Source organism: Gastrolobium bilobum, unplaced genomic scaffold (assembly GCF_033153095.1).
Source record: "Gastrolobium bilobum isolate Gb01-03AN ecotype WA unplaced genomic scaffold, APGP_CSIRO_Gbil_v1 utg10943, whole genome shotgun sequence".
NCBI classification, from domain to species: Eukaryota; Viridiplantae; Streptophyta; class Magnoliopsida; order Fabales; family Fabaceae; genus Gastrolobium; species Gastrolobium bilobum.
Window position 1 is genome coordinate 27,737 of NW_026895804.1, and position 25,940 is coordinate 53,676.

The 25,940-nt window shown below is 38.5% G+C and overlaps 1 protein-coding gene across 2 annotated transcripts; it reads right to left on the minus strand.

The window, feature by feature from the left end:
• Positions 1-1,712: 1,712 nt before the first annotated feature.
• LOC133296086 (protein CHROMATIN REMODELING 19) lies at positions 1,713-24,820 on the minus strand. Of its 2 annotated transcripts, XM_061495035.1 has the most exons (12): positions 24,269-24,820; positions 24,038-24,155; positions 23,545-23,585; positions 23,199-23,449; positions 22,936-23,116; positions 20,183-20,368; positions 19,875-20,048; positions 19,612-19,770; positions 14,912-14,989; positions 14,670-14,806; positions 2,426-2,644; positions 1,713-2,271 (listed from the first exon to the last, which is right to left on the minus strand). In XM_061495035.1, the coding sequence occupies exons 1-12, from the start codon at positions 24,797-24,799 to the stop codon at positions 2,112-2,114; spliced, it is 2,235 nt and encodes a 744-aa protein (XP_061351019.1). In that variant the 5' UTR covers positions 24,800-24,820; the 3' UTR covers positions 1,713-2,111. The 2 variants fall into 2 exon arrangements, with proteins under 2 accessions (XP_061351019.1, XP_061351020.1); XM_061495036.1 differs by lacking the exon at positions 1,713-2,271 and having other exon boundaries at positions 2,531-2,637.
• Positions 24,821-25,940: the final 1,120 nt, after the last annotated feature.

Sequence of the window (25,940 nt, forward strand, 5' to 3'; positions counted from 1 at the left end):
TCTATAATGCCAGCTACTAGGAAAGTGCCTCAGCATCAATTTATTAAAGGGGTTAAAAACTCTGTAATTCCGCTTTTTAAGCAATATATATATATATATATACACACACACACACACGGTAGCAGTAAGAGAAACAAAGTGAAAAACCTTTATGTGAAAAAGAAAAAAAAAAACTATAGGTGGAGGTGAGGTTACCCCATTCCAAACATAGAGCATATCACATAGAATTGTTTACAATAGTATTTTATAGATTGCTGGCAGCAAAAATCAAACATAAGGCTTAGAAAGTGCTTAAATCCTTACCTGATACATACTATTTGTAAGTGAGATACTTTTTTTCTCGAACTAAACGTAATAATCAAGAGTTGTGATATTTGCATACTTTAATTTCGCAAATATTTTCTTAGACTTTTATTTTCACAAATCAAACATAAGGTGGACTGACCTGATCCATTTAGAAAAAGTTAGAGTGGAAGAGGTCATCCGAAGAATTATCTAGATGTCGAGAGGTTTGAACAAATAGAATCTATGCATTGTTATCTAATACTTAACAATTAATAAAAGTCAATCAGCAAAAGATAGACAGTGCATTTCAGCACAAGTCTGGGCCCAAAACCCATATGGTCTCAATTCTCAAATAAGATTACTGTGGTACTGCCCATTTTAAGTGCAAGCAACATTAAACGGGTCCCCTCTATATGGCAATGGACTACTAGGCCGACCTAAAATTTGGGTTAACTCAGCACTAAATTTCAAAAATCAGCTCAGGTTTGAGGGTAGCCGGTTCCCAGTTCAGTCAAACACTTTCAAGTCCAGATAGGCTGCGATAATGGATTAAGTTCACAGAGTTGAACTTTACCTTCTACCCCAAAAGAACCACTTTCCTTCCTTTAAATTCAAAGATCTCTAGTAACCTCCAATTTGTTTAAAATGTATGAACAGGCCTCCTAGCAACAGTTAGGAAGACAATTCACATGCTCAGATATTTTTGTGTACACTCATCATTTCTAGGAGTTTTATGCTCTTAGCCTGCCTTCATTTGTCCACCCTTCACAAGCTTGTTCTCTATTTTATCATATTTCTTCTAAACCTATTATGTTTTCTTAATCTACTTTGTGTGTCTATAATCTTTCCTTACACATGAATATTTTGTAGGCGCTATGAACATGCATGATGGATCTAACAAGAGGAAAAGGCAGCATGCTTCAACCAGAAGATAGAAACCATGGGAGCCATGACCATATACATACTCTCTAGAGACCTTGAAGATATTTGTTTATGCCAACGAAAAAAGTGATGTAAGTCTTAAAGTTACTAATAAAAAGCCTTCAAGTCAACAACGGTCAGAATTTGAGGGTTGCTATTTGGTTCATTAGGTAATATTGATGTTTGAAGGAATGAGAAAAGCTGTACCGAAAAACATCGAAAGGCATCAGAGGACACTACCAGATTCACGGAATAGGGAGCTTTCTCAGATGGGCTTTATGATAGAGCTGCAGAGAAACTTGAACCAAAAACTATAAAATACAGGAAGCCAACGCGAACGGTCAATATGTAAAAAAATTATAAAAGCATGTTTTTAACAAATTCATAGTCAAAGAAAAATATCCTACATCCAAAATCTATATTAATATAAACGAAAATGTTATAACCACAAGTCTTTTTTAATAAGCAAAAACGAGATTAATGTAAATGGCTAAGCTGCACATATATTACAGATATAATTGACCAGTCCAAGGATGGGGCAGTTTGAAGAGGGAAAATATAGATGAAAATTTAAAATGCACTGTAAGCTTTCTTTATTGGGGCTTCAAGTGTAATGTTCGACAAATTCGCTAATTTCTACCATGACTACTTTAAGCTGATTTTCCTATTGATACTGACTACAATAATTATTGACTTCAACACATGAACATTGAGGATAATGTACAGCAGTACACCAGTACGACATACCTACCAATTTGAAGGATGACTAGTCCTCTTTTCTCCCAATTCATCAAATGGTTCATTTAAGATCGGAACTGTAGGAGAGGAAGGAAAACCTAGGGAAAAAGAAAAGTAGAAGGCAATGGATGATAAATTAAGTTACAAGTTTTCTTTGGCTCCATATTTTAACTCAACAAAATTGCTGACAATATCTCTCCCATGGTCTTCTCAGGCATGTCACCTTCATTAATCACCTCCATGGACTCGAGGACAGCAGCATCCAATACTAGCTTTCTCTTTGCAATCTCATAAACATTTTCATCAACTGTTCCCCTAGTCACCAGCCTGCAGAGGAATAAGCCATAAGAAAACAGTCCAGTAGAGCATTCAAATAGAACCAATTTATAAGGTTTAGTTTTTATCCAAAAAAGAAAAAAATTACAAGGTCTAGTACTTTTCCTAATGCTAGTGGGAGGGAAGGAAAAGGATGTACAAATACCTGTATATGGTTACAGGCTTCGTTTGACCAATTCGGTGACATCGATCTTCAGCTTGTCTATCAATCTGTGGATTAAAATCCATGTCATGAATTACAACGGTATCAGCTCCTGTTAAGTTCAAGCCTTGTCCGCCAGCTCTTGTGGAAAGCAAGCATGCAAATATTGAAGTATCATTATTGAATGTATCAACTATTGTTTGCCGCTCTGCTACCTGTGTACTGGCAGTCAAATAGTAGGACATTAAAGACTAAGGGAAAGCAGCATTTGGTGAACAATACAAGAAAATGGTTCACACTTTATACACAATCACACACCTCTTCAATGGAGAGAGGAAGACTGAATTGAATACTCCTTGTTCTCTTAGTAATTAATAATTCATTGCAGAAAAAGCAGCTAAAAGTCCATCTACTTTTGAGTTGCTTGTGATCGGAGTAGCAACATTACTCTAGGCTTATTACTCTAGTCGGTTGAATTACTCTAGGCTTATCTACTTTGAGTTGCAGAAACATAATTTCGAGCTATGGCTCAAGGTATCTGTGAGTTATTATGGCTGAAAATCATTCTCAATGATCTCAAGGTGAGATATGAAGGATCTATGAAGTTACTTTATGATAACAAGTTAACTATCTGTATAGCCCACAATCCAGTTCAACCCGATCGAACCAAGCATATTGAGATTGATCGCCACTTCATTAAAGAAAAATTAGACAGTGGACTGATCACTACTCCATATATTTCTTCTAGTCGTCAATTGGCTAATGTCTTAACTAAGGGTCTTCTTAATGATAGATTTCAAGAACTTACTAACAAGTTGGGAATGATAAATATCAATTCCTCAGCTTGAGGGAGATAAATGTAAATATTAGAATTATTTTATTATTTTATTATTTTGTAATAGTTAGAATACTCTAGAAGCTTATTTGAGCTTAGCCCATTAAGTCTTTTTAATCTCTCTAAATAGAGAATTCTTGCACAGATATACTTACAATTCAATTATATACAAATCCTTCTTTTCAATTTCTATCAAGAATTACCCACTACTATCTCTCACTTTTTTTGTGTCCCAATTGGGGTGTTTAAAAGTATAGATAAGTTGTAAGTGTATCATTGAAGGATAAGTGGGTCTCGGACTCTTTGGAATTGGTTTCCAAAAATATTGCTCGGGTGGTTAAATAGCTATGGGGTTGTCCTTGATATACTTTGCGGCACCAATTTATTAAAAATGTATATCTTAAACCAACCACGGCAGCACACAAACAAAGACAGCAATCAATGCAACAGTCTTAAGTTGTTCGAATATTAGGAGTCTTATTGTTTTACAAGTCTTACGATGTTTTTAGTCATATCGGGTTGGACAGTAGAAGACTTGTAAACCGGTTATTTCTTGAAGTAGCAACATCCAGCCACTTGTTTACATTATTATGTAGCCACTTGTTTTGAATAAGTTACTTAGAATTTGGAATAAGTTCAGATAAATTATTATATTTTGACTTGACAAAGTTTGGAAGGACTACGAGCAAGGAGAGCACAAAAATTATGGTGGCATACAGTTTTTGTAGCTCTTTAGGGAGAATTCGGTTCAGAGGTAGTCTTATATTACTCGGAATGTTGAGGCATATAACATTCCTATGTTTGGTTCACGATTTGAAAAAAGATTCCCAAGCATAGTTTTTTAGGACCATTCCCACCAAATCATGGCCCCAAGAGGATTTCGGTTAAAGGTCATTCCCAAGCCAAAGGAATGTGATAGAGCACCAATTAAAAAAGGTATAGAAGGAGAAAGGGTAGGACTGCACCAGATTCAAACTAAAAGGTGCTGACATGGACTAACATGGAGTGTGTGAGTTTGTTAGGAATATTCTAAATGCTGTCATGAGGGAATATATGTGGAAAAAGCGGGGAAAGGAGGGGGCATCAAAGGAATTGGTTAGTTTTGGGGTAAATGGGAGGAAGCTGACCTCCCTAAGGATTAGCATTGTATCTTTCGTTTCCATAAATTTATTTTTCTTTGTTACACACTGTAATTTGCAGTAACTCTTACTTTATCATCAAATGCCAATACGAGGGATTCTGGTTCTTTGCTTTTACTATCCAATGGCTGTTATTTCTTCACCACTTTATTTCTGATACCCATCAGAACGATTCTAGTCTAACACTATGATTCGCCTACCCACCATTTCCTTCAACTACATTATTTCTGCCCCTGTCCACCCATTTTGCTGCCATTTTCATCCTTGCTGCCATTCACCAATGTCTCCGGACTCTTGGCAAAATTTCTGGCCTTCCATCAACACCTTCAACTTCCACCTTAACAAACTCACCAAAACCATCCTCCACACCCAACCCAAGAATCTCATAAATTACAAAAATAGTGAATCTAGCATCAGTAATCATAATGGAGGCCATGGACACTGATCAACCTCCATTGACGTTGATAAACACCTTCAACCAATGCTGGACCAGTTTCCCTCCAACAGGATGACAACAACGTCATCCTTGTCAATCCACACCAGCATTCTCTGTCTCAGCCATCCGCCTGCCATGGCAGAGTCCCCCTAGCCACTCTTGAATGATGGCATCTCCACCACCCAACAAATTGCGGACTTGGGCCACACCCTTGTCACCACTCTAGTTCAATCCATTTCCAATTCCAAAACAACAGAGGGAGGGAGCACAGATTAAGTGCGTCCGATTTATCTTGGGCATTGCAGAGAGCAAGTGCTCATAAGAAGAATAAGCACTGGAGGAGGAGAGGATTGTCCTCTTTGGCTAGTTGCCAGGAAGAAGGAAACTTTGTTTATTTTCAGGAATATTTTTGTCTTGTAATCAAACATTCTTGTCAGTAGGTTTCTAAGCCCACATATGAATACAAAACATGGGGATGACAGTTTCTAGGAATACCATACCAGGAATATTATTCCTTGAAATCATACTACCAGGAATGAAAAATCAACTCCTGAACCAAACACCACTTCAGTGTATCCAGGAGGAGGGAAAGATCATATTCCCTTGTCTACTATGTTATGCTACTTTGTGATCCTTAGAACTGTTGTGTGAAAGGATAATTTACAGGTTTCATGGTTTCTTTTTGGGACTCCATTGACAGCTTGTTTGAGGGAACCACACTAGTAGAAATGCAGAGATAATAGAGATCAGTATCATTGATCTTGTTTCTTTTTGCTGTTTTCTGTTTTATTTTCATTGTTACTTTTATGCAGTATTTCCTCAATTCCTCTGATAAAATTTATTCCTTTTGCCAACAGAGAGAGAGAAGCTGCAGCTTGTCTAGATCTTACACAATAAATAGCTACAATTTACCAAATGATTCACAGCTTTGCCTATTGGACCCTGATGAGCCTTCAATTCATGTCATCTTATCGCAGAAAGGATGGGGAATAAGGCTAGATTTGGGAAATATTTATTTTTTTGGGGAAAGGGGGAAGGAGGGACAGCTATGCAAGAAAAAGGTGGCTCTAACAAAATGGACATTTGGCAGCAGGGAGTTAATGTGGAGGGTACTGGGATAGTGGAAGGGCACGTGAATTGGAAGGGAATGGAGGGAGGTATAGAGGGCATTTGATAGTTTGGATAGTCGGGAGTGGGTGAAGCCATAGTGCAGACATAGCATTTTGCTTCTTTGATTTTTCCTCGATGGGCCTCAAATTCATGTTATCACAGAAATGAGAGGCAAAATAAGGGTAGGTTGGGGAATGAGCTGTGAATTATAGCGGAGGGCGATGGTTATGCAAGAAAATGGTGTCTCCAACTGAATGGACACATGGCAGAAGGGAAGGGAACACCAACTTGAATGGAATGGAGGGCTTTGTAGAGGGTATTGGATCATTTAGGTAGTCTGGGGTGGTTGAAGCCACAGGCCAGAGATAGCCTTTTTCTTCTCTGATATTTCCTTCTTTGTTTTCTGCATTTTCTGTTCTTGAGAGGAGCTAGTCTCAAATGTTTTTATCAGTAAAAATCAGTTCCTATCAGACTCATAGTTTCTACATTCTACCTTGCATAAGCATGCACAATATTAATGCATAATTAAAAAAAAAAAAAAAAAACTTAAGGAGATTCAATGTAAATAAACCACCAGCTTCATCACTACCATTAGGCTGTTGGTCTACTGGTTCCCGCACCTTGTTATATGCAGGTCAAAAACGAAAAAAGCTTCAATTTTTCTAAGCAGCAGGAAATCACACTTGTATCTGTTTCTACCCAAAAACGTAACCCATTTACATTCCAAATACTCATTCAACCCTCAAACAAATTTTAGCAACTTCACTTTTGTCACACAATATATACGTTGAGATATATAAAACCATTAGTTTAACCTCACCCAAAAGCTTGTTGAGATATATAAAACCATTAATTTAACCTCACCCAACAGTTTAAGCTTTTGAGTTGATTTGGTTCTTTACATAGTATCAGAGTCTGGTTGTACCGGGTTCGATCCTCGCTGTCCCCCACTTTCTTTCAAGTGGAATTTCTTTGTTTGCACAGGTAGGTGGGCCTGTGCATTGTCCACCCTTCAAGCCCAGTGGACTCCCGTGTGAGGGGGCGTGTTGAGATATATAAAACCATTAATTTAACCTCACCCAATAGCTTAAGTTTTTGGGTTGATTTGGTTTTTTACTGTTTGAGTTCTTGAGAGAATCCATAGATGAGAGAAAGAGAGAGAGAAGAGAGAGAATGTATGAACTGTATTATGTAATCTGAATGTACAGTGTGCACTCTATCAATATATATATAGAGTGATGATCTAACTAATTGACAGCTAACACCTAACAGATCTGTAACAAATTGTATAGGAAAGTATCTGAGACATGCGGGTACATTTAAAGAAGCTACAGCTATATATATCTAATACACCCCCGCAAACTCAGGGATCTTGAGTCACTGAATCAAGAACTCTGAGTTTGGCTCTTAGATTTGTAAAATGTCCAGAAGGAAGAGGCTTTGTCAAAGTATCTACCAGCTGATCTGAGGCAGGAATATGATGGACAATAATCTCATGTGCAAGCACTTTCTCTCGAACAAAAAAGATATCCAGTTCCATGTGCTTTGTGCGGGCATGCAGAACAGGATTATAGGAGAGAGCCACTATGCTAAGGTTATCACAGAAGACATGGGGAGTATCAAAGGAGACTTGTAATTCACAAAGAAGAGACTTAATCCACAAGATTTCAGCACAAGTGCTAAACTTCTATATTCAGCTTCAGTTGTGGACCTTGCTATAAGAGTTTGCTTCTTGGACCACCAAGAGACAAGATTAGGACCCAAGAAGAGGGCTGCACTTGAAGTGGAGCGCCTGTCATCAGGGTCACTTGCCCAATCTGCATCACAGTAAGCAGTGAGAGTAAAGGGAAGCTGGGGATTTGCCTTTTGAAGAACAAGGCCGAAGTTAAGAGTCCCTTTTAAGTATCTTAAAATTCTCTTCACAATTTTCCAGTGGTCATCCAAAGGCTGTCCCATAAATTGGCAAACCTTATTGACAGCATAACTAATTTCAGGGCGAGTGATGGTGGCATACTGAAGAGCACCCACAATTGACCTATAGAGAAGAGGATCTGAAAAATAGTGTGATCCAAACCTTGAGAGCTTACAGTGAGAAGGCATGGGAGAAGAAATTCCTTTAGCATCAAACATATCAGCCCGAGTGAGTAAATCACGTAGATATTTAGACTGGGACAGCACCAAGCCACCAGAAATATGAGGCTTCACCTCAACACCAAGAAAGTAATCAAGATTGCCAAGATCCTTTAGTGCAAACTGAGAATGAAGTTGCTGAATCAGTTGCTGAATATAAGAAGCATTAGTACCAGTCACAATGATATCATCCACATATACAAGGATGTAAGTGCAGTTAGAAGATGTTTTGGAAATGAACAAGGAAGGGTCACAACAGCTTGACCGGAATCCAAACTGAATTAAAGCACCCTTGAGCTTGTCAAACCATGCTCTAGGAGCCTGTTTAAGGCCATATAATGCCTTATTGAGCTTGCAAACTAAGCTCTTATCAGAATTTTCAAATCCAGGGGGCTGTGACATGTAGACATTTCTTGTAAGTCACCATTGAGAAAAGCATTATTAATATCCAGCTGCCTAATTGACCAGGAGTGAGTGAGAGCAAGAGTGAGCATTATTCGAATGGTGACAGGTCTGACTACAGGTGAAAAGGTTTCATTGTAGTCAAAACCTTCTCTTTGATGAAAGCCCTTAGCCACAAGTCTAGCCTTGTATTTATTCACTGAACCATCAGGATTTTCTTTAACCTTAAATACCCATTTGCAGCCAATTGAATTCCTGTTTGGAGGCAGAGACACAAGAGTCCATGTATTGTTAGTCATTAAGGCATTGTACTCAGCTTTCATGGCCTCAAACCAAGGGGGACTGGTTAGAGCTTGTTTCACAGTAGATGGTTCAATATGGGCAAGGAGAGCAATGGATCTGGCTGCTGTCTTAGATCTGGTCTGAATAGAGTGTGTTAGAAATAATATTAATTTATTATTATTAGAATAGTCTAGATTGTGGGCTTGGCCCATTAGGTCATCCCATTAGGTCTTTTAGTCTCTATAAATAGAGAGCCTCCTTGTACAGACTTACACACTTGAATATACAATATATTTTAGATTCAATTTGGTATCAAAACTCTCGATCTGAGGGCTCTGCTTCCGCATATATATCTTTTCCTTTCTTTTTACTGCCGTGCATCATACCGGCAACCATCCTTTCACACCTAACCCTTATTTAGTCACAAATTTCTTGTCCTCAACCTCGTATCATCAGGAAAAAGATCGTCAGCCTCCGTTCATCGTCGGAAACCGCCACAAAACCACTGTCTGCCACTGTTCACCCCGGTCAGACTGCTTTTCCGGCGACTTTTCCGACCAACCACCACGCGATCAGGAGCGGCTCAGGGAGGCGACCCTGTCTGTCCAAGCCACGTGTTGATCGGAGCATCCACGCGCCGCCACGCGCCGGTGGAAGTCTCCGGCGGCCGAACCACTGTTCCGGCGCGTGAGCCACTGTCCGGCCACCGTTCCAGGCCGGACCACCACCATCTTGCTCGCCTCCTCACCCTCTTTCCAGATCTGGTCTCCGTTCGTTGTGGGTCCCATCCGTTTGAAAGATATCAGTGAAAAACCCGCTGTTTGGACACTTTTGTGCAACGTTTTTGCGCGATTTCTTGCTTTCTTGTAGTTCTTTGCTATTTTCTGGTCATCTCCTTTTATTTTGTGATGGAGGGCTCAAATAATGCGTCCAAAAACACGACTGGCATCATCTCCGGTACTACCCCATCTCCTTTCTTTTCTCGGGCCAGTGATTCCAATTGGAACAGTGGACGCGGTCGCAGACAGAGGCCTCGTTGCAATTATTGCCAGAATCTTGGGCATTTTGAAGAACGCTGCTATAGGAAGTACCCTCATTTGAAGCCACCGTCTGCCAAGTTTGCTCAAACTGATGTTACGCCACCTTCAACTGGATTAGTAACTCTTTCAAGTGCCGACTATGAGGCACTTCTCAAGAAGGTTTCTTCTCAGCATCCTACTCAAGACACTGGTAATCATGTTGCTTGTTTTTATCAATCATCTCTTGGACCCTGGATAATAGACTCAGGTGCTACTCATCATCTTTGTGGTAATAAAGATCTCTTCACTTCACTTTCTTATTCTAATAACCTACCCCCTGTCACTCTTGCTGATGGCACTAAGGCTCCTGCTCGTGGAATTGGGGAAGCCAACCCAACTCCCCTTTTAACTTTGACTTCTGTTTATTATATACCTGGCATTCCTTTTAATATAATCTCTGTTAGCCAGTTGATTCATTCTCTTTCATGTACTATTACCTTCTCTAAACAATCCTTTTCTATGCAGGATTCGGGTACGGGGAGGACGATTGGAGCAGGCGTTGAGTCACAAGGTCTCTACTATCTGATTGCACCACCTTCTCCAGTAGCCTGTTCTCTCACAGAGTCTCCTGAGCTAATTCACAGCCGTCTGGGTCATCCAAACCTCTCCAAGCTTCAGCATATGGTTCCCTTTTTATCCGATCTTAAGTCTTTAAACTGTCATTCTTGTCAGCAAGGAAAACACACTCGCTCCTCCTTTGCTAATAGAGTCAATAAAAGAGCTGATGCTCCTTTTTCTATTGTTCATTCTGATATTTGGGGTCCGAGTCGAACAACGTCTGTTTTGGGTTTTCAGTATTTTGTCACCTTTATTGATGATTTCTCCCGTTGCACTTGGGTTTATTTAATGAAAAATCGTTCTGAGTTATTTTCAATTTATCAAAAGTTTTGTGCAGAAATAAAAACTCAATTTGGTGCTTCTATTCAAATCTTGGTCAGTGATAATGCAAAAGAGTATGTGTCTCTTGAATTTTCTAAATTTCTGGATACACAAGGGACGATACACCAGACTACCTGTCCCCACACTCCACAACAAAATGGAGTCGCTGAACGTAAAAATAGACATCTAGTTGAAACTGCACGTACCCTTCTCATTCATATGAACGTCCCACTCCGTTTTTGGGCAGATGCTATTATCACCTCATGTTTCCTTATCAACCGCATGCCCTCTTCTGTGCTAAATAATGATGTTCCCCGCAGTATTTTGTTTTCCGGAGCACCTTCTTATCCTCTGCCTTTACATATTTTTGGCTGTACTTGTTTTGTTCATGATCTTACTCCAGGTAAAGACAAGTTGACATCCAAGGCCTTCAAATGTATTTTCCTTGGGTATAACGTTTTCAAAAAGGGTATCGTTGCTATTCTCCTGACCTCAAGCGTTATATCGTTTCTGCTGATGTCACTTTCCTTGATCAGCAGCCTTTTCACTCTACTCCGTCTCCAGTGTCCCAAGTTGATCAGGTCCTTCCTGTTCCTTTTATTGACTTGTCTTTACCAGCTGCAGGTGACCCTATTCCAGAGGAGCAACCAATTACCTCCATATCTGCAGATCGTCCTCTCCTCACATACCAGCGTCGTCAGCCTGCACCTCCTCCGACTTTGCCTCTTGATGACTCATCGCCCTTTCCCGTCGGCTCTTCTCCTCCGGATCCTCCATCAGAGACTCCTCCTATTGCCTTTCGGAAAGGTATTCGATCCACTCAAAATCCTCATCCCCTTTATTCTTTCTTGAGTTATGACAGACTTTCTTCACAACATTTTACTTTTGTTTCTAGTCTCTCTTCTGTTTCCATCCCTAAAACCACAGGTGAAGCACTATCTCATCCAGGGTGGCGCCAGGCGATGCTTGATGAAATGCAGGCACTTCACTCCAATGGCACTTGGGATCTTGTTCGTGCTCCTCCCGGGAAGTCTGTTGTTGGTTGTCGATGGGTGTTCACAGTTAAAGTTGGTCCTGATGGCACTGTTGATCGCCTTAAAGCTCGCTTAGTGGCCAACGGATACACACAGATCTTTGGTCTTGATTATGGGGATACCTTTTCTCCTGTTGCTAAGATGGCTTCTGTTCGCCTGTTTCTTGCCCTTGCCGCCATTCATCACTGGCCCCTTCTCCAACTTGATATTAAGAATGTTTTTCTACATGGTGACTTGCAGGAGGAAGTTTATATGGAGCAACCACCAGGTTTTGTTGCTCAGGGGGAGAGTTCTGGAATGATATGTAAACTTCGGAAATCTTTATATGGCCTGAAGCAATCTCCTCGGGCCTGGTTTAGCCGTTTTAGTTCAGTTGTTGAATCCTTTGGATTAATCAGAAGCAAAGCCGATCATTCTGTCTTTTACCGGCGTAGCTCTTCTGGCCAGTGTGTTTATCTCCTGGTCTATGTTGATGACATTATCATTACAGGCAGTGATCAGACCGGGATTGATCAGTTGAAAGAGCATTTATTCAATCAATTTCAGACCAAAGATCTTGGCAGACTTCGATATTTCTTGGGGATCGAAGTTGCACAGTCTAGGCGGGGCATTTCCATCTGTCAGAGGAAGTATGCACTGGATATCCTAGATGAAACTGGCATGTTAGGCTGTAAACCCATTGATACACCTATGGACCCCAATGTTAAGTTATTACCAGGACAGGGGGAGCCACTGCCAGATCCTAGTCGCTACCGCCGACTAGTTGGAAAATTGAATTATCTTACTGTGACAAGGCCAGATATCTCCTTCGCAGTGAGTGTTGCAAGTCAATTTCTTGATTCTCCCTGTGACTCCCATTGGGATGCAGTTATTAGAATTCTCCGATATATTAAAAAGGCGCCAGGAAGAGGTTTATTATATACAAATAAAGGGAGTTCAGAGATCTCTAGTTATTCAGATGCTGACTGGGCAGGTTCTCCTTCAGATAGACGATCCACCTAAGGGTATTGTGTTCTCTTCGGAGGAAATTTGATCTCTTGGAAGAGTAAGAAGCAAATTGTGGTCGCCAGATCCAGTGCGGAGGCAGAATATCGGGCAATGGCAAATGCAACCTGTGAGCTCATCTGGCTGAGTCAATTGCTGAAGGAACTTCATCTCTGTGAACAAAGGCCTATGAAGCTCATTTGTGACAACCAAGCCGCTTTGCATATATCCTCTAACCCAGTCTTTCATGAGAGGACCAAGCATATAGAAATTGACTATCATTTTGTTAGAGAAAAGATCCAGTAAAGGGAGATCGAGACAGCATTTGTCAATTCCAATGATCAACTTGCGGATGTATTCACTAAAGCTCTTAGAGGTCCCCGAATAGATCATATTTGTAACAAGCTGGGAGCTTTTGATATATACGCACCAGCTTGAGGGGGAGTGTTAGAAATAATATTAATTTATTATTATTAGAATAGTCTAGATTGTGGGCTTGGCCCATTAGGTCATCCCATTAGGTCTTTTAGTCTCTATAAATAGAGAGCCTCATTGTACAGACTTACACACTTGAATATACAATATATTTCAGATTCAATTCTTTTGATAAAAAAATTTATCCCAAGGTTCTTTACATGGTATCAGAGCCTCGCCATCCCCCACTTTCTCTCGTGGCGTTTCTTAGCACAGGTATGTTGGGCCTGTTGCATTGTCCACTCTTCAAGCCCAATGGGCTCTCGTGTGAGGGAGCGTGTTGAGATATATAGTCCCACATTGGTTGTATGTGCAACTAATGTGGAGTTTATAAGGTCTTGGGCACTCCCACCTTTTGAGCTAGCTTTTGGGGTGGTGTATCCCAAGGTTGTGTGTAGGTGGAATTATTGGTAAGGAGTTTGGGGGAATATATTCAGAAAATGAGGAAGAAGAAGAAGTGGAAGAGAGATCAGGAGAAGACTGCACTGTTTGGGCAGGAAAAGGGCTGTGAAAAGAAGAAGAAGAAGAGGAAACAGATTGAGAGGTGGACTGCAAAGGAGAGCTCAATGGTGATTGAGACTGTACAGGAGACAAAGTGTGAGTAGTGGGAGTAGAGGAAGGAGGAGACACAAGAGGAATGTGAGCAGAAATAGGAAGGATTGGAGGAGTGGGACTAATTCTTGTGTCAGTCCAAGAATGATAAGGAAATTTATATTCATTGAATAAAACATCCTTGGAGATATAAACTGTACCCTCTCTACTTAAACAAATATAACCTTTGTGATTTGTGGAGTGGCCAAGGAACAAGCATTCTTGAGAACGAAACTCAAGTTTGTATCTATTGTAAGGTCTCAAAAATGGAAAACATGCACACCCAAAGGTTTTAAGAAACTGATAGTTGGGCTTTTGATTAAACAATTTTGTGTAAGGAACATCAAAATGTAAAGAAGCAGTGGGCAATCTGTTTATTAAGTACATCAAAATGTGGAGCACAAAGATGGATCAGGCCCTCAGAAAGAGAGCTCTGATACCATGTTTGAGTTCTTGAGAGAATCCATAGATGAGAGAAAGAGAGAGAGAAGAGAGAGAATGTATGAATTGTATTATGTAATCTGAATGTACAGTGTGCACTCTATCAATATATATATAGAGTGATGATCTAACTAATTGACAGCTAACACCTAACAGATCTGTAACAAACTGTATAGGAAAGTATCTGATACATGCGGGTACATTTAAAGAAGCTACAGCTATATATATCTAATATTTACAATATAATCTAGAGGAGCAAAACAAATATACTAATAAAAAAATATTAGATTACTTTTGTCATATCGCTCTCATAGATGACTTACTTAACTTCTGCTTATTTAAGCAACGAACAAAAATTATCCAGCATAAAACATGCTATAAACCCTACATTATTTGGTTAAAAAAAGTTTTAAACTAAAAAATAACAGTACCTTCCATCAAGCCGTTTGTAGGTCAACCCAATGACATCCAAAGTCCACTCCAATATGTCAAGCATAGATGTCCATTGACTAAAGATCAACACACGATGACCACCCTCCTTTAGTGATGGAAGAAGTTCTGATAAGGCCTACAGTATCCAGGGAGTAGCTTATTCTCAGCATACCCAGCAAATAATCAAGCAGCCACTGTATAGATAACAATTACAGAATATTTAGAGTCAAAAAAATCATACCCGACATTTTGCAGAAAGCATAACATGCTTATCCGGAAGGATTCCCTTTCTATCATTGACACCATAATGAAGTAAAAGCTGCAAATAAAAAATTCACAGCTTGAAATTTAAGCCAATACTATACATAAAGCAGAAACAACAATCATCCACAAAATAAAGTTTTTTAATTATAATCCACCCTAAAAAATTGTATTAATGAAACAGTACTAAACTCTACCTCACTAGAATGATGAGAAAACACTAGAGTGATGAGCAACATAAGAGGTATTATGCCAAAAACCCGACAAAGGAATTGTAGAATACTAATAAAACAGTAACCAGCAAACCTACTACAACTGAACATGGGAAGTTATAGCTAGAAACTAACCATAAATAACCAAAAAACAAAAAATCACTCCCCGTTAAACCCGACTAGCGAGTGTGGGGTGGAGGTAATCCTTGTACGCAGCCTTACCCTTACATAATTGCAAAGAGGTTATTTCCTGGATTCAAACCCATGACCTTAGAAACTAACCATACTTTGAAAAAAAAATTGATCAGTTTGTACAATTGGTTTGGTTTATGTAAATAAAGGCCAGTGCAAGTGTGAAAACAGTTGATTTATTTGCTTTATTTAAAGAGTAAACACCCTTTTTGGTCCCTGGCAATATCTACGAAATCCTTTTTAGTCCCTGACAATAAAAAAGGACCAAATTGGTCCCTAAAATTATGAAAAAAGGGCCACGTTAGTCCTTATGTCAACTCCTCTGTCACTAACGTGGCCCTTTTTACATACTGTTAGGGACCAATTTGGTCCTTTTTTATTGCCAGGGACTAAAAAGGATTTCGTAGATATTGCCAGGGACCAAAAAGGGTGTTTACTCTTATTTAAATATACAGTTACTCTGTATTGATTGTGGTGATTGAGGAGGATGGGTAAAGTGGTAAACTAAATAAAAATGGAATTTTTTTTGCAATTAGTTAGTATAAGAATCAACATCTTCTGAGGTTTGTCTCTCATCCAACCAAACCCGCCAATGTTCGATGCCCTTAATATGGTCAGTCGTTGAAGTCTCCCATGCAGGAGGGATGCACTGCCATGCACCAGTCATCAAATTCTGCATGTTCAACCTTCCACAAGCAATGTGGGAGCACAACAGCACGTTCAGCCCCTTGTCCAACCACTGTCATCTAGACCCCTTGTCTCTGTTCGCTACCTTCCCATAGCTGTATGTCTCTATTAGGCTGTGTTTTGCTGTGTATAACACTCAGAGAGGGCGTGTTCTCTCTCTATGTATTAGGTTTAACGTGTTTGATTGCTTCATGGCATTCTTTGTGGTGGTTATCTCTAGTTTGTCGTTATTTTGGCTACTATTTGGCTCTTTTCCAATCCCAACATAGCAGGGGTGAGTTAGAATAATAAAGTTACATATTTCCTTGCTGATAACTAGTCTGACGATGATACCAATGGTAACTTTTCATCTCATTGATGATCATTCTGATACGGACTTATATTGGCTACAACTCACACTAGTCCTATCTTTGTCATAGATGCAGTCTGGCCCTTGTCTTTGTCCCAAATACTTTCTGGCCAGTCTCCAATCTCAAATTTAAGTCTAGCCCATTGGCGTGCATCCAGTAGGAATTGAACCTACGAATTCGCCAACTTGTCTCGAGTCACAAACGACATCACTTACCACTTTGTTATATATTTCATTTATTTTCTTTTAACGTGTTTAACTATGACAAGCTTAAAGCTTAGTAAAATTGCTTGAGGGGGGATGTTACAATATCTAGAAAATATTTCATAATATCATTATATCTTAGAATATTTAAGAGTCTCTTAGATGATCTCTTGGGGGTGATTTTTATATTCAATTAGAATTCATGTTTTGTTTCCTTAATTAATTAGGATCACGAGTCTAGCATTAGCACAAATAAGGGTTAGTGCATTATCTTTTGTAACAAAGCATTACATGCCATATATCAACATTATATTCTATTCATAGTTTGTCCTCTCTTTTCCTCCTCTACCTAAATCCATATAATTTCAACACTCGCAATAACAATTTTCTATTTTTTTTCCTGGTTTCTAACCACAAGACCAGCCCTTTGAAGTTGCCTCAGATTCCCCTGCCCATTTGCCACCTTTTTTCTCTTGAGCTAAAATTTAGCCCTAGGGTTTTTTTGTTCAACAGCAAGATCATGTTTATGACTTCTATTTTGTTCTCTGCTCATGGTCGTTTCTATCACAGTATGTGCAGAGAGATTGCATAATTTTAAGGAGCATTTCTCCCCCTTTCCCTTATGCATTTTCTTTCCCTTGTTAATAATCTTCTTTTATATTACAAGTAAAAACAAAGAAGATAGATCTCAAACTATTTTTGCTTCTTGTTTTCAGTTTTGCACTCCTCTTGGTATATCTCCAAATATGCTTCACGCAAAGTTATCAAATGCAGATTGCGGCGTGTTGCGGCCAACCCCAAAAAGCGCTATAGCGGGTTGCAGTTACGGAAATAGCGGAATTGATTTATGACATAAATAATGACAAAAAAAAAAAATTTAAAGGCAAATATAGCAGAAGTGATAGAGAGATGCAGATATACTAAAAAACCCTTAAAAATTTTCTGTTATACATTTAAATTTAGGACAAAATTGACATTTTGCCTTATGACAGCAATATGGACGCAAATGCGATCGCAATGACCGCTATTGCGTTCAGGTGCGGCGCGGTTTCTTGCGGCAAGACACCGCAACGCCCATACGGCGCAGCTCTCGGCGCTATTGTGACGCAATTAACTACTATGGCTTCACAACAAAATATCAAATCATTTATTAGTTGAACCTTTAAGATATGAAAGCAGAAAGCATATTTTAACTCTTATAAGATTCATAAGCCAAAAGTCCAAAACCACTTCCACTTCGAATTCAAACAAAAATAATATGTTAAATATATAGTTGTCAAACTTTGATAGTAGCATGGAGGAACCAACCCCAAAACCGCTATAGTCAATGTTGTTAAAACGTAGAGTCTACGTAGAAACGGTAGGGGTGAATAAAAAACGTAAAATCGTGAAACGTAAACAAAACGTAAGAGTTTACTATGTATCAAAGAAAATTATAATTAATATATATATAGATATATATAAATCAATATTAAATTTAATTAAAAACTTCAAATTATTAATAATGCATTTAACAATTAATTTTTATTAATTATATAAAAAAATTAACCTCTTAATTCAAATAAAAAAATAGAAAAGTGTAAATAAAAAATTTAATTTAATTGAAAACAAAATTTAAATTTAAATAATAATAATAATAAAGAATAGCAAGGGATAAGATTTTAAATTTGTGTAAAATGGTATATGAAAAGTCATCTCCTTTGTCAGTTTTTATCTTTGTGGCTTATTTAAAATATTTTATCTATCTGACTCTTTTTTACAAGGTCCAATGCCCTTTTATCAAAAAGTCTTTTCCTCTTCTCTTTCTTTCTCTCTCTCTCTCGCTCGATCCAATGCCCTTTTATCAAAAAGTCTTTTCCTCTTCTCTCTCTCTCTGGGTATTTTTGCGAAAGATCTGAAGCACAAGGATTTGCAAGCAGAAGTGAAGGAGGAGGAGGTCTCGTGAGTATCGGAAGAGAGCGCAAAACCTTTTTCTTGACGCCTTTGTTTGCTGCGGCCGAAGGAGGAGAAGGCTGTGCAGCGGCGGTGGAGGATAGACGTAAGCGGCGGAGACAGGCGCAGCGTGAGCGGCGATGAGACCAAGAACACAGAGAAGAGCAGCGAGGATGACAACAAAGTCAGAGTCAACGACGGCGGAATCTCCTCCTCCCCCTCTTATCTGATTTTTTTAAAAAACTGAGTTGACTCGGTAAACTCGCCGAGGCAACCGAGTTGACTCGTCGTTTCAATCGAGTCAGCTCAGTTTCCATTTAAACTAACGTTTCAACACGATTTTGGAACAAAAAAGTAAACTCGGCCGTTTCTACCGAGTTGACTCGACGTTTTAACAACACTGGCTATAGTGGATAGCAAGATGGTCACCATATTAAAAATAATGTGCATAATTTATACTACACACATACTCAAAAATAAAATAATATCAAAAGATATATTCAGCATTACTAATCAAAAGTCATAGTCTAAACACATAATTACCATTAATCTAAAATGTATAAGTAACAAGTCAACAACAAGAGTCAAGGAGCACAAGCAACAAAAAATAAAAGAGAGGAAAAAAAAGGTGCTCAAAGAGCATAGATTTGCATTTTGGCTGCTGGATTTTGAAAAGGTAAGGAAAACTAACCCTAAAGAGGTTCTGAAGAAGAAAGCATAAGAAATCCTAACATTAACCTTACAAAAAGGCTGGCCAATGAAGAAACGGAGTAGGTAAAATGGTTTTTTTCCCATTGTTGTAGTTGCGGCTATGACAGCCATGAATTGACCACAAAACATCCGCAATCTCATCTGCAATTGCCACTCCAAAAAACATGTTCAAACAGGTCAGCTGTAGCAGCCAGCTGCTGTGACAACACATCCGCGCAATAGCCTCTATCTCATGCTATTGACAACTATGGTTAACTAAAGCTGGAACTTCAATCCAACAAACAACCCCATACTATAGGGAAAAAAATCTAACTTACTATGTGAGCATATTGGGGAAAGCCAAACATGGGGATGGTCAGTGACAAAAAGCACTGTCTTGGGTAAAAGATTTACCCGGTGAATAGAGAAGTCATTGTAACTTTTAAGTTCCTCTGTAACTCTGTCCAAAGTACATTCAAAGCCAAAAGCACCTACAGGGTGTAGCTTCCGAGCAAAGCGAATGACATCCTCATCATTATAGATTCTCCTTATCAACAAGGGATGGTTTGCAATCTGGAATTGGAATACAGAAATATATAACAAATAAAAGAGCTATAAGAATCCAAAAAAAAAGAAGCAAATTTTAAGTCAAAATATAAATATGTAATATAAAGAACCTTGCGAAACTGGACAAAATAGTTATTTATCTGTCGTCGAGGAATAACTCCAAGAATATTATTTGAGTTAAGGCCAGAGCATTTCGCTATCCGAGCTTGTGAAACAGCACGATACTCCTCAATGGCTTCCTTGTAAGCATTTTCCTGTTGCTTTTCCATTACCACATATTCAACCTGCAGTAACAAATATAACCCAATAGCTTTTAAAGTTTAAAGTATATAGCAAGCTTATTATAAAATCAAATAAAAAGAAGGATATGTTGAAAATGAAGAGTATAATAACTCAATGAAATCAGCACAAAACATACCTTCTGTATTTTTGGAACAAGCTGCTGCATCACATCAGCTTTCAAACGCCGCAAAATAAATGGTCCCAAGATGGACTTCATACGACCAATCAAATCTCTATCTTCAGCATTTAGTAACTTTTTTAAGTCAACATCTTCAGTAGCAAAAATATCAGGCATCATAAACTCCAACAATGACCATAACTCCTGCAACAAATTCATAACAAGGCTCACTTCAGGAAATACATTTATAACGATAGTAGCAAAATCAACATGTGGAGATGAGAGAGATTTTGTTCAAGATTCAAGTACATTATTGGCACAGAAAAATAAAGACAAGATGTATCCCTTTCTTTGCCCTGATTGTCAGTGTTTTTCCATAAGCCTATTAGACACTTCTAAGCTGTTTCTTGCAAGTTGTATATTTGCATATATTTTTTTCAAAATGAACATTACAATATATATATATATATATATATATATATATAAATGGGACTTCACAATTTCCCAACCTTCATTGATCATATGATAATAATACATTGGCCTTGGGATTGACAATCTACATCCAACAGTAATAATCAACAAGGATACAACAGCTTTGTGAGCCTGAGTTCTAATAAGTTAATATATAATTTTCTAATTTCATAAACTGTCATGTTTATAAATTAATCTTTTAGGCAAGCAGTCCTGTTAGGCATACAGCAGGGGAGTAAGGCCCATAATGCACATGACCACCACATGGGCACCCGGAAACTAAGGGGAATATGTTACAGCACTGGGTTGAGTAAATAGAGTTTTGAAGAAAATATTGATAGACAAGGCATAAGACAGAACTGAACAAGTGTTATTTACTGAATGAAGCAGAGTTTACAAGAGGAAAACCTCTTACAAGGAGCACTCTCCTTCTACTGAGACACTTCTCAGTCATATACCTACTGCATAATCAAAACCATAAGGATAATCCTTCCTCTTATTTAAATAGGAAAACTACTAATAATTCAAACAATAAACAACCGATAAAGTAGCAACAACTAACAAACAATAAAATTCCCTAACAACTTCTACAACTAGATAACTAACTAGCTCCTTCATCTAAGGCTGGTTTGATCTTTCTGGTATAAACTTTGACGGTTGTTTGTGGACCCCTAATTTCCCCAATTGTATCAGAATATTCACCATGGGAAAAACAGAATTCTCACGTGGCAGGTAAGGAAGATGTGAGGGGTGAATTGTGTTAGACATTATGATTAAATAGCAAAGAGATAGAAAGGGGAAGGCATTCAGTGACTGAGTGAGGATTTGGGGCCTTTGGGTAGGGAGGAAGCAGACCCCGCTAAGGATGTACTTAGGAATAATTTTTTGTGGTCCTATTTCTCGAAAGAAATAATTTTTTATTCATGTACTTAGGAATAATTTCTGGGCAGAAAAAAGTGTTTAATAACAATATACATTCTATGATGTGTGTATTTAATAAATAGAGAGTTTCCTTTGTTCCAATTTTCAAATCCCGATAACCCATTCTACGATGTGTGTATTATAGAGAACTTCCTATGCTGTAATGAGTTAATCCTCATATTTTCATAAAGAAATTAAAGTTCCTATCAGAATCATTGTAACCATAAAATAAACAATACGACTAAAAATACAAAAACCATCCAATTATAAGCTAGTTTTCCATTTGAATATTACAATAGCACTCAATATGAAAATAACAAACTAGAATGTCCTTGTAACAAAGTCCACTCTTTATAACCAACTTCTCAACTAACTAGATGGTCCTTGCATCACTAATCCATGAGTAAATAAAGTCCCTCACAACCATCTCTAATCTGAAGAGAAACAAATGAAATAGAGGGGAATGCTAGTGAATCAGTGAATACAAACCACGAAAATTAATACCCTCCGAGCAATCCCACCTTTTAGATTATATATCATGCCATTGGTTCCAAAAACTGTGGGTTTCCACTTTCCACCCAAACAAAAAGTCTTTACATCTAGAGATTTGACAGCCAGGTTGAGAAGCCAAGTAAGTGCAAGGAACATGGTCATCCTAATCAAGACATGATGATAAAAGAAACCCTTAAAGAGGTAGATGTTCAAACCAGAGAGTCTAACTCCTAAATTTGCACAAGAGAAATGCAATAAATTTACCACTTTCCTGTCAAAAAGAAAAAGGTCATCTGCAAAATGTAATTAGAAACATCCACCTCTCAAAAGCCACTCTCAAAGACTCGAACCTTTTATAATCCTACTCACCTCTCTCAAAATCAATCAAATCAGGACATTTACCACTCCATACCGGCTTCCTAAATGTTTTTACTCGCTATGATTTTGTTCTGCCTATCCCATCCATTCCTTTCTTTCATCCAAAAGTAGTTTCAGTCTCTATGGTATTAACCACTTGAGAATTAGAATGAAACAAGGATACGACCAATTATACAAAGGAAATATCAAACCATTTTGAAGCTTAACCTTTCAGCTGATAGTAACATTCAGTGCATAACTTAAAGTACTATGTAATGTGGCACATGTAAGATACTGCAGAGTTGAAGTTAAGAACTCTTACCATGCTTCAGCAATGAATTGAAATGCTGAGTATATAAAATTAGCATTGTAATATTGTCCAGCCACAACATAATGACATATACATCTTTTGTAAGAGAATTCCAGTAAGGTATGCAAAAGCTTGTTTTGTTCAGTAACAAGAAATAATTAAACAAAAAGACAGCCACACTGCAGCAATGACATTCACTCAAACATAAAGTCATACATACATGCAGATCATTCTGAAGCGGTGTGCCTGTCAGCATCAAGCGTTGGTTTGCATTTCGTGCAACAGACATCAGATTTTTCCACCTGAAGCTATTTTTGTCCTTCAAAGCATGTGCCTCGTCCATCAGCACACAGCTCCACCTCCAACGCTTCAGGATTTTACGATCATCTTTCTGCTGTGCACTAGAGTAAATATAAATTATAAAAATTTGATTAATATTTGAAAAAAAATTTATAAATGGCACTAAAGTATAGAGAAATAAACCTGTGCCGTTCAAAAAGTGAATAACACACAAGAAGAACGTTAAATGGGGGAGGCAATCTCGCCTTGGACAGGGAGCTCAACTCCTTGCAGTATGCTGCACGTCCAGCCCCATGATATTGAAGAACAGAAAAGGATGGGCACCACCTTTTTAGTTCCCTTTTCCAGTTTTCCAAAACAGAAGCAGGACATACTATAAGATGTGGACCAGAATCATTGTGCAAACGCTTCAACAAAGTTAAATATGTGATGGCCTGGAAGACAAGAACATTTGATACATTTCACTCTAAAAAGTCATGAATTAAAAGAAAAATTGAGACATAAACAAACAAAAAGGAGGATAACATACTTGAACTGTCTTGCCAAGGCCCATTTCATCTGCCAATATGGCTGTGTGACACATGAAATCAAATGTCAATCACAAGATTCCTGACAGTCATGCTAATCTCTAATGCACTGACTTGTATCATAATCACAATCGGAACTATTCCCCCAAAAAAAAGAAAAAAAGAAAAAATTAACTAGATATGAAACTGATAAAGTCAAATCACTATGGCATTACATAATGACGTTTCAATAAACACAAAATCAGGAGCTGCAAACGCCAAATACATAGCAAGCATACCGTTACAAAACAAAAATGCATGACCTTGACACGAAAATGTCACAAGATTGTGAAATCCATAATGAAAGATCTATCCACTCCACTCTGCCTTTTTCTTAAGTCATAGCCACAAAGCAAGCACAAACACAAATTCAGTCCCCATAATTTAAACTCAGCACGGCTTTAAAACCTTTAAACCAACACATGCCAGATTGCAAAAACCCTAATAATTAATTACCTCCTCCAATACCCTTCCGATACAACAGAAGCAAAAAATTGACGCCAACCAGCTGATACGGTTTGAGCAGAGGCTGAAAATCCGAATCCTCAGACGCACATGCAACATCAACGTCCTCCTACCAACATCACACAACACTTCACGACATGCCATTTTAGCTCAAACGAACTTCAAAATTTTAACCTAACCAACTAAACGAAAGCAAATAAAATAAAATAAACAGCAAGAAACCTGAGTTACGATTTTCACTGAAGAAGATTCCACCTCCGAATACCTCTCGCAAGCTGTCCCCGAAGAACCGAACAGTTCCCCTTTCAACTCCGCAGAGATCCTCGCGCACTTGTGCAAAGCGCTACCAACCACATCGCCCTCATTTCCTTCGTCAATCTCTTCGTCATCGGTGGACCCTATCTCCTCGTACAATTCCGCAACATTCCTATCCCTATCGCCACCACCATCATCGTCGTCCTCGTCATCGTCAATTATAAACCGCCGGCCGCGGCTCGCCACAGCGCAACCGCCGTCGTCCACATCAGCATCTTCCAGCTCGTCGAGATTTCCAGCCGAGTTTGGCATGATTTCGACGCAATCACTGTCGTCGTCGGAAACCTCGGGCTTACGGGAGGCGTAAGCGAATGACTCGATTGGTGGAGGAGAAGGAGAAGAAGAAGAAGAAGCTCGCGGTCTCTTGAGAACTCGGGAGGGTTTGAAGGAGTGGTTCTCCCATTCGTCGTCGGAGATTTCGTAGAACTCGGGCTTCATTGTGTTGTGTATGCGTCTGTATTTTGTGCTGCGTGCCCTAGAGACAGAGAGAGAGAAAGAAAGAGCGAGAAAGTGAAGGAAAAAAGTTTTGTAGTATAGAGAATAAAAATTGAAATGAGGAAAGACGCGGTATCTGAAAGCGACGAGTTTGGTGATCCTAAACCATGAACGTGTATTCTCTCGTCAATTCAACCTATTTTAGTATGATTTAGATTCTATTGCGTTAAAATACTAAAATAAACAAAATGAAATTTCATATTAACTTTACTAAATAACATTGGGTCTGACTATTTGCATTCTTTAAATGAAATTAATCAACCTTACACAAATAATAACGATAACAATATTGTTCTATTATAGTCTCTCCCAAAAGAAATTGAGGGAGAATATGAATAAGGAAAATGTGAACTAGTTTTTAAGGGAGAATATATAGGGCAGAATTGGATTGTTGATGCACAACAAGCTCCTGCAATGGTGTTTTGATTTGCAAGTGCAACAGCAGAAACTGACCTCTCTGCACAGATATTCAATGCAAAGGTATAGTCTATATTTTTGAGTAATCTCATTCAATGCAAAGTGGCTTGTTCTGTATTGTAAGAAAAATAGATATGTCTAATTTTATTTTATTTTCTCTTGCATCTTAGGGGGCGTTTGGTTGAGGGAAAAATTTTATGAATGATAGGAAAATGAGATTAGTGGGGAAATGGTTGGAAAGTGAGTTAGGTAGGAAAATATAAAAAAAGTTGTTTGGTAGGGAAAAATTTTACTGGGGAAATTAAGTAACTTTTGTAAAGTCTACGTTTAGCTTTTGGTAAAATATAGATGGGGAAAAAATATGCTATTATGAAAATACCCTTGTTTGAATCAGCCTTGCTACCCTCCCCTACCCTTCTTCTTTTTTATTAGTACATGTCTTTGGTGTCGTCTTTGTTCGTCTCCGTCGTTGTCTCCAGCTGTGGTTCCAAAATCACCTCAACCATTTGGAAAGGGACGGGTCGCGTCTGGTAACCTGAAACCGCAGGCAACTACAACTGGAATGCAGACCTATTTGTGAAAAATTGGTCAAACTGGACTTAAAAGCATATGAGTAGTTCTTCATGCCATGTGCAATATTTGCTGCTTTTTTTTGCAGAGGTACTGA

Excerpts from the sequence above, each read along its gene's own strand:
- LOC133296086 (XM_061495035.1), bottom strand. The coding sequence starts at position 24,799 with ATGAAGCCCGAGTTCTACGAAATCTCCGACGACGAATGGGAGAACCAC. Across the intron at positions 19,771-19,874 it reads ATTTTGTCCAGTTTCGCAAG|ATTGCAAACCATCCCTTGTT; the intron begins GTTCTTTATATT and ends TTCCAATTCCAG. Across the intron at positions 2,272-2,425 it reads AAGCCTGTAACCATATACAG|GCTGGTGACTAGGGGAACAG; the intron begins GTATTTGTACAT and ends ATTCCTCTGCAG.